Here is a 9,541-nt window from a genome sequence, read left to right as displayed (position 1 = left end):
GGCCTGACTGAAAACCAGACCAAACTTGCCTCCTAATTTTGTTGTCCGCCCGATGATAGATGAATGGCTAAGCAACACCCGTATCTGAGATAGGATCTCTCCCGGGTGTCCGGAAACTAAATCACCGCCGACCCAAGCATCCATTAACCACCATCTGATCAATATCAGACGAACATAAGCTGCTCTGAGCCAGTGCGGACGCAAACTAACAGCGAAGTCTTCTGAGGTTTATTTTAGTGGCCAGCATCAAGACGGAAGGGATGATAAGAGAGGCCAAATTAGGTAGGAAGGAACAATCTCCGTAAGGTGAGGTGTTATTTTCTCCTCACCTCCCTATCTCCTTCCCCCTTCCTCTTCCCTCTCCTATACATCCATCCAACTCTTCCTCCCCTCCCCAAACCCTAACCCTAATTCCCGTCAGGGAGTAGAGAGAATAATAGACTAAGGTGGGTATGGCGGACAGGGTGTATCCTTCCTCCAAGCCCAACCCTCAGCCTCCCCAGGCCATCAACGGCGGCGGGGGGCCGCCGTCGTTCCCGGCCACCAAGGCACAGGCGTACGGCGCCACGCGACCGCCCTACCGCCCCCAGCCCATGAAGTCTCGCCGCCGGAGCCGCCGGGGCCGCTGCTGCACCTGCTGCCTCTGGCTCACTCTCATCCTCATCGCCCTCGTCCTCCTCGCCGCCATCGCCGGCGGCATCTTCTACGTCCTCTACCGCCCTCGCCGCCCCGAGTTCACCGTTACCTCCCTCCGCCTCGCCGCCCTCAACGTCACCGCCTCCAACCAGCTCGCCTCCCGCTTCGACCTCTCCATCACCGCCCGCAATCCCAACAAGAAGCTCGTCTACCTCTACGACCCCATCTCCGTCGCCATCTCCTCCGGCGGCGTCGACGTCGGCGATGGGTCCTTCCCGGCCTTCGTCCAGGACACCAAGAGCACCACCATTCTCAAGACGACGGTGTCGACTTCCGGCGAGAGCGTGGACGCGTCGGCGGCGGCGGATCTGAAGAAGAAGAGCAAGCTGCCGCTGGAGATCGATCTGGACACGAAGGCCGGTGTGAAGATTGGGGGACTCAAGACCAAGAAGATCGGGATGAAGGTCCACTGCGAGGGGTTCGACGCCGCCGTGCCCAAGGGGAAGACCGCCCCATCCCCGTCTTCCCCTGACGCCACGTGTAAGGTCAAGCTCCGGATCAAGATCTGGAAGTGGACTTTCTAGACGAAACTTTTACTTGGGTCCAAAAGAAAATGCGAGGGAGAGATTATGATACTGGTGTGTAAAATTTAGGAAAAAATGCTTGATACCTGTTTTTGTTCAGTTATAGCCGAGGATATTATTTGTATTTCTTGTACTCCGATTGCGATGTAATTTTCTTTTCTTTCCTTCTAATGTTTATTTGTTGTGGAATTGTTGTAAGTTCTATAATAATAATAATAATGAGCTGAAGGTAACTTGGGAGCTCTCTGACCCTCTTTCTCTATCACTAGCGGTGTCGTCCGGTAGAAGCTCCCAGATAGCTTTGGCTTTTCATTTGATGCCTGGCTCGCTGCTCACCATCGCAGGTATGATGCTGACCGGAGAGGTGGAGAAACCGCGAAGTGGAGACCGAAAAGAAGAGAATTATTTTATAAAAATTTATTACATGTCTTATTACAACGTGCGGTGGGTGTCGGTGTGCAGTGTGCTGGGGATGGTATTGTGTTGACTGACTTTTTTTTTTTTTCTTCTTCTTCTTCTTCGCTTCCAGCAAGAACAGTGATTGGAGGAGGGGGAACACGAATCTGGAGATATCGGCAATAAAGGCGATGGAAGTGGGTTAGGCACAGGTTGTGCGATTCTATATTCATGTTTGGAAAAGGAATCACGTTGTAGCCAAGTGGCGAGGGAGTGGACTTTACTCAGGCTGGACTGCCTTAGTGATATGCGGATGATAAAATGGTGCAGGATCGTTGGTAGGATTGCTCTGGCTTACAGATATGAGAGCTGAGGGAGATCAAGAGGAAAGTGGTTGGACGCGGTTACGCCATGTGCTTTGCCGGTAGGCGATTGTAAGCCAGAATCCCACGTCTGCGTCTTGGATCTGGCCCGCAGTTACCGCTCACCGGACGTCCGGCGTGGTTTGGAAAACCAACGAGGGATACTCCCATAACACAAAAAAATAATAAAAAATAAAAATATCATGCAAACAGAGCTAGTTGCTTGACAAATTATCAAAACGTAGCACCCATGCTTCATCACGCTAGCCTTTTATATTGATCTCGATCTTCTTCTAAGTCTGCCGATTTCAGATTTTATTAGTTAATTACAACAAAGAACAAAGATAACAATGATACAATGACATTTTGTAACCCATGAACAAATCTCAGACCATTTATTTAAGCTGAAGGTACACCACTTCCTAAGCTCTGGCACTTAAAGCAGGCTCTGAATCAAAGAAACGCGTTCACACGCTTGAAAACAGTTATATAAATATGAATTGTAGGTTTAATTAATGAGATGGTCTTAACTTCCTGCACAAAAATGCTGTTATTTTGTAGGGGTTCTAGGATCTGGCGAATATGATCAAAGTACTTGCACGGTAGAGAAGACACAAGTACCGTCTGTATTCACGAGAAAGAAAATCGGCAGCCAAACTGACCAGCTAGTTACATCAGATTGCTTTGATGTGGGGGAATTAGCTGGATTAGTTTTAGGAAAGTTGGAATTAGGTACTCTTGGGATCTCTTTCTTAAGTTTTGGGTTACAGCTAAGAAGCTTAGAATCAAAGGAAACGACAATAAAGCGAAAAAAAACAAAAAAAAGGAAGAGAGACACTACATCTCATAAACATTAAGTAAGACAACTTGCGATTGAGACACATGAGAATTAGAGCTCTATTTCGGAACAGTTTCTTCACCTTTGATGGACAATGGCGTTCTCCCTAGCTTCCCTCCCTCTACTAACGATCTCCCACTGAATTTTGTCTCACGTTCAAAATGACAACCACTAAAATCATACCGTGCTGAAGTGGAACACTATTATACCGGCCCAATGACTGTGAGATAACCAAATTTATAGGCAATACTTGTGTAACAAAATAACCTCAGGTAAAAATTACATATTATTGTAACTAATCTTATCACATAGTCGTCCATAGAAGCACCTCATCATAGTGACGACATCGCCGGCCAGAAGTCCCCGAATCAGACACGAAACTTGTGCATGGATGACCCTGCCCATGAATTCTTTACCAACCAGAACTGCTCTCTTGCTCCCTCCCATGGGCCCCTCAATTCAGTGTGCAGCTCCACAAATGGAGTCCATCATCAAGTGAGGACGGCCCAGAAAAATTATAATATCCTATACCATATGTACCATATGATAATATGGTATACCCATCCGAGTTGCTTATTCCATGGAGCTCTCTTTATTTTTTTTTTTTTTGATACAGATGGATAATCACATGACTCTGGTGTGAGTGCTTCTTATCAGATCAAAATATAAAATATCCTACAGGACTCATGGGCATCTCTGACCGTATCGCCAAATCTAATCTTCGAAATGCTAAGCGACAAAAGAAGCAACCCAATCTGCTATATTATTCATCATGCACTCATCTCAATGCACAACCACATACATAAACCAATAATTATCATTGTCATATGGTGGAAATAATATAGGATATAATTTTTTGTTAGCCGTACTCTAGATTTTAGCTCATGGTTGACCTCTTGAATACCCTCACCCCTATCTTGGATCTTGTTCAAACATTGGCACCGCTTTAATTCTTCACCATACAAAGAAATCATATGCTAATAACTTAACCGGCTTTTTCCACTTTGTCTCGAAATGGTGGTGTAGCATTTGCAGTGGGAGCTTTTACCTTGAAAACTTTTATGTACTCTCACTTTGCCCTTCTATTGTTCTTCTATAGGTCTGTTTGATTCATGAGAAAAAAAAAAATTTTCTAAAATTTTTTTTTCTACAAATAAAATTTTAATATACTTGATTGACCATAGATAAGTGACTTATTGAAGAGTAGTTTATATTTGATTGAGCATCCATTTTTCTAAAAATACTGTATAGGCTAAGTCCGTGGGTAAGTCTGCTTGAATTCCCATTCGGATTTCTAATCCAGGAGGGGAGACTACTTTCTTTCCTTCTCTCTCTGTCTTTCCCGTATTCCATGTAGTGGTTTAAGGAGTCCTATGCAATCCTCTTTTCGAATGAAAGTTCCAAAACCCTATTAATCTTTGGATTTCCCAGTCCAAGTGAGAATTTACAGCCTTTTATTTCAGAAGTACCCACGCACAGATTCCGCCACTGAGAATCTTTCCGACCGGCATCTGGATTCCTTCTTCTTTCGACCATATATTTTACTCCAAAATTTTATATAAATAATAATATTATATTAATATTAATATAAAAATAATATTAATATAATATAATATTAGATCATAAATAATTTATTGTATTAATAAAATATTAATATATATTATATTATGTTAATACAATATTAATATTTTAATATAATGAATTTATTAATATCTTAATAAATATAATATTATATAATAATATAAAAATATAAATATTAATTAATATAAATACTATATTAATATTAATAAAAATATTATATTAGTATAAATATTCAAATATAATAAATATTATAATATTAATATAATAGTATATTATCACTATTTAGTATTCCATCCTAATTATTCATGATATTTTACGAAATCTTAGCTGTAGATCTTAAAAGGATATTTTTGATAAAAAAAAATATCACTATTTTTCATGATTTTTCACTTCTCATGAAATGTGGAACATGATTTTTCATGAAAAGAATTTTTTTCATTCTATCTGCTCTTAAAATTCCAATCAAACAAGAGATTTCCTCTTCATTTCTCAAAAAATATCTTTTTCCCCTTTACTTCTCGTGAATCAAATGAGTCTTTATGTGTTGTTAATTTCAAGATTATTTAATTATCAAGTAAAGTTAAAAAAAAAGGTTGAATTGACTAATTGGCTCTTTATTCTTAGGACCGGTGGTATGTTTCATGCAAAAGAGGACTCAACTTATCTCAAGAGAATCTATCTTAGAATCACTTAATAATCATTTTGAGATCTGTGCAGATAGATAAATAAAAAATTTGTAATGCTTAAAAATCGATATGGGTTGTGATCCAATGGCCGCATTGTACCAAAAGATTAATTTTGTGCAACCCGGAGCTTTACTTTTAAGCCAGTTTGAACTTCTGGATCGTTAAATAGTGGCAGTATTGTCACTGCGTTTCAACTTTCATATAGACTTGGAAAAATTTAGAAAAGCACAAGCGCGAGACCTACTCGATTTCTAACAGGAAAAAAAAAAAAGAAAAAGGAAAAATAAAAGAGGGGGGGGCGGGGGGGACCCTACTCTCAACGGTCAATATGACTGCACGGATGCATTCATACATTCCTGAATCGTAATCACGTGGATCAGAAATTATAGTGGAGCATGAAATTGCAATAACTGGTGTCCAAAAAGGATGAATAAATATATAATATCTATGTGGTTCCCGCTTCTTCTAAAAAATGACCGTGGTATAAGTGGGTCCACAACTAGTCCCAGGTTGAAAGCCAACCTTCATTGAGTTGACTATACATCTAAAACTTAAATTGAACCTGTCCTAATTAGGATAGAACAAACCCAAATCAAGCATATCAAAACCATATCAAAAATTTGGACCATGATCCTCAGGAGTCGGGATCCAACCACATCTATTTAGCATCCAACGATGATGCACCATGCGTTTTTTTTTTTTTTGGTAGATGATGCACCATGTTTGGCTAGCATGCAAAGCTATGCATAACATTTGCTACCCGTCTCTACGATCGGATGATATGATCAGGATCAAGATGTATACAGTACTCTCGATGCAAAAATATGCTTGCACAGAGGATCCAAACCCATTCCTTGCACCTCAGCAGGCCCAACTTTGAAAGCAAAAACAGGAAGAATTTTAATCTTCCCCAGACCAAGTATTGTGCCAGATTTTGGTTTAAATCCTATTTATTATTTTCATAGTCAATTCAAGTGGGACCAAACGCATGCACCAGCAGCAAGACCAGTAGAGAGCCACCTGGACCACCACCACCTGATCGTTGAAGATGGATTGATGAATCGCTGCGAGCTGCAGTGACTTGGGCGAGGCCGGCTTGAAGCTGGAGATATATTTGGGCTGGACGCAGAAGTGGGATCTTCAGAAATCTAACGTGGATCGTCCCTGTATCGGCCCGTCTGGATGACCGGCTTAAGGTCAGCCTCAGCTCGACTCCAGTGGTTTCAGCACTAGGCTGCGCTTAGGTAAGACTTGGGGGGCAAGCCAGGTCTACTCTGGCTCATGACAATTCTGTGGAGTGGCTATTCGTGGTTGGGATTTTTCCTTGCGAAGTTTGGTTAAGGTTAAAAAAATGCCCTTGGACTGAAGTGTCCATCCTTGCACAGGAACCACTCGACTTCAAAAATTTGCAATCGGATCTTTTTACTTGAATAATCCACTATGATCCAACCATTCCATCTTCGTTGGCCAAAATCTTAAAAGATCGCATCATGTTACAGTTACATGACAGCTTACAAATGCTTTAAGACTAAAAATACTTTATAAAATTTAATGAGCGAGGGAAAAAACGGTGGAGCTCTATTTGCCCCTTCCTTAACTTTATCCGTCCCTGCTATCACGGACTCCCTCCTTCACCTTCCATCCGCCACAGGGTTGGCGATGCCTTGAGCTCATCTTCTTCCCATCTCTTCCCACATGGAAGTTCCCCCCTCATCCAAAGACCGGCTTCTCCTCCAATGATGGGATGCCAATGATGGTGAACAAGATCAAGAAGGCTGTAGAGGGGAATGATGTTTCAACCAGGATCGATGCTATAAAAAGGGTCATTATTATTTTTAGAGGATAATCCTATGGTGATTGTCGAATGGCTTTCTAATCTACCTCATGCTGATAATAATTTATTCGGACTACAGGCACTGCAATATATAGATCGACCACAAAGTGATCATGGTATTTATGATACTTATAATTGGATTTGAATAAATTTTAGATCCTTGACATGGGAAGGATGCTATGACATAAATATTTATATGAGGTCAATGAATCCAAATAATATCTTACATTATTCGTTGCCTCTCCCATCTATATCATTATACTTTACTATTTATTTTAATGATTTATTAGATTATTCTGATTTTTTGTTAATATTAAGAGGTATTTTCAACCAGGATCGATGCTATAAAAAGGGTCATTATTATTTTTAGAGGATAATCCTATGGTGATTGTCGAATGGCTTTCTAATCTACCTCATGCTGATAATAATTTATTTGGACTACAGGCACTGCAATATATAGATCGACCACAAAGTGATCATGATATTTATGATACTTATAATTGGATTTGAATAAATTTTAGATCCTTGACATGGGAAGGATGCTATGACATAAATATTTATATGAGGTCAATGAATCCAAATAATATCTTACATTATTCGTTGCCTCTCCCATCTATATCATTATACTTTACTATTTATTTTAATGATTTATTAGATTATTCTGATTTTTTGTTAATATTAAGAGGTATTTTTGAACTTTTGAAGCACTAACAGTGTTAAACGGAGCCATATCACATTGCATGAAATATCTAAGATAAGGAATATGATTGCACAATTTTATAGTTGAGAGACCCGTGAGCACAACAGATAAACTTAGAAATGTCAAAAGTTATTTTTCCAAATATACCAACAGAAATCATTATCAATGTAGCAATTTTCTAGTGATGTTTTGTTATGACACACGGGCACATATAATGTAAGGTTGCTTTCTCACCTCCTTTTTTTTAACCAATGATAGTTATTTATCACTTAGAAAAACATTAGTTTTTTTGAAACATATTGATATTCAAGTGCTTTTATAGTTTAAAAATATCAATTAATCATCAAAATTTTAAATTCATTACAATATAATCCAGTCATATATTTACATTATAAAATGTTATCATACAAGAGTCATATAACTAAACCTTTGAAATATATAAGAACTATCATTTCCACTAACTTAGCAAAGGATTCTTGTTTTAACGTAAACTAAAAAAAGTACTTTGGGATCTATGTAAGTAGATAAATAATAGAGATGGAGCACATTGAGATCTACATTAGATGAATGACAGAAGATGAAGTGCTTTGCAATCTATGTAGATGGATGAATGATGAATGATAGAATGCTTTGTGATCGATATAAATAAATGGATGACTAAGGATGGAGGACTTTGAAATTTATGCAAGTGGATGAATGATAGAGAATGGAGTGTCTAAAGATTTATACAGATAAATTAATGATAGAGGATGGAGCACTTGAGATCTATGTGGACAAACGGATGATGGAAGATAGGGCATTTGGATATCTATATAGATGAATGGATGAGAAAAGGTAGAATATTTTGAGATCTATGTAGATGGATGAATGATAAAAAAATTTTTTTTAAAAAATCTATATAAATAGATGAATAATAAATGATAGAATATTTTGAGACAGATGAATGGTAGAAGACAAAGAATGAAATGTTTTGAGATTTATGCGAGGAATAAATAACAAATTGAGTGCTTTAAAATATGTGCAAGTGAATGAATAGTAGAGGATGGAGTACTTTGAAATCTATAAAATGGATGGATGATAAAAGATATAGTGTTTTAAAATCTATACAAATTAATGGATGGCAGAAAACCAAATGCTTTGTGCATAGGATGAATGATAAGGGTTAGAGAGCTTTAAGATTTGTGCAAGATGGGTAAATTACAGAGAATGGAGTATTTTGAGATCATATGAAAGTTATGATTTAGACTTTTTGAATCAAAAGAATTTTATCTTTTTTCTTGCTCTGCTAATGGTGCTAGGATTCAAATAAATGATTAGGCCACAGTGCAACAAAAATAAAATTTTGATAGCTAATTAAAATTTTTTGAACTTTTGAAATTTGAGTATTACTTGCTCAAATTTGAAAGGATAATTGTATAATTTTATGATATTTATGGAGACCTTTATATTTGATGGAGCTTTTATATATATATATATATATATATATATATATATATATATATATATATATATATATATTGAACTTTTGAAATTTGAGTATTACTTGCTCAAATTTGAAAGGATAATTGTATAATTTTATGATATTTATGGAGACCTTTATATTTGATGGAGCTTTTATATATATATATATATATATATATCAGAAGGTTGGATGGCAAAAATACATCATTTTCATATTAGCGAGAACATTATTTTCCTAAAAATGATTTATTTAAATGACAGTTTCTAAATTCTAATGAATATTAGTGCATTATATAGATGATTTATATATAAGAATAATGGATGCAAATATAAAACATGTAGGTGCATGTATTAAATTATTTCACCATATATATTAAGGGAGTAATGGAGAAAATTGACAAAAAAAAAAAAAAAAAATCTCAGAAAAAAGAATGATGTTATTTCAGAATTTCGGACGGTAACG

At 37.6% G+C, this 9,541-nt stretch overlaps 1 protein-coding gene across 1 annotated transcript; it reads left to right on the top strand.

Moving 5' to 3' along the window:
• The first annotated feature begins 273 nt into the window (after window positions 1-273).
• Window positions 274-1,464, top strand: LOC105040437 (NDR1/HIN1-like protein 13). Its single transcript, XM_010916955.3, has one exon. It carries the CDS (start codon window positions 453-455, stop codon window positions 1,218-1,220), a length of 768 nt encoding a protein of 255 aa, XP_010915257.2. The 5' UTR covers window positions 274-452; the 3' UTR covers window positions 1,221-1,464.
• Window positions 1,465-9,541: the final 8,077 nt, after the last annotated feature.

The sequence above is a fragment of the Elaeis guineensis genome, chromosome 3, assembly GCF_000442705.2.
Source record: "Elaeis guineensis isolate ETL-2024a chromosome 3, EG11, whole genome shotgun sequence".
Classification (NCBI taxonomy): Eukaryota; Viridiplantae; Streptophyta; class Magnoliopsida; order Arecales; family Arecaceae; genus Elaeis; species Elaeis guineensis.
The sequence above is the reverse complement of the archived record's forward strand: the minus strand, read 5'-3'. Positions and strand labels throughout refer to the sequence as shown.

Coding starts and splice junctions, on each gene's coding strand:
- LOC105040437 (XM_010916955.3), top strand. CDS start 453: ATGGCGGACAGGGTGTATCCTTCCTCCAAGCCCAACCCTCAGCCTCCC.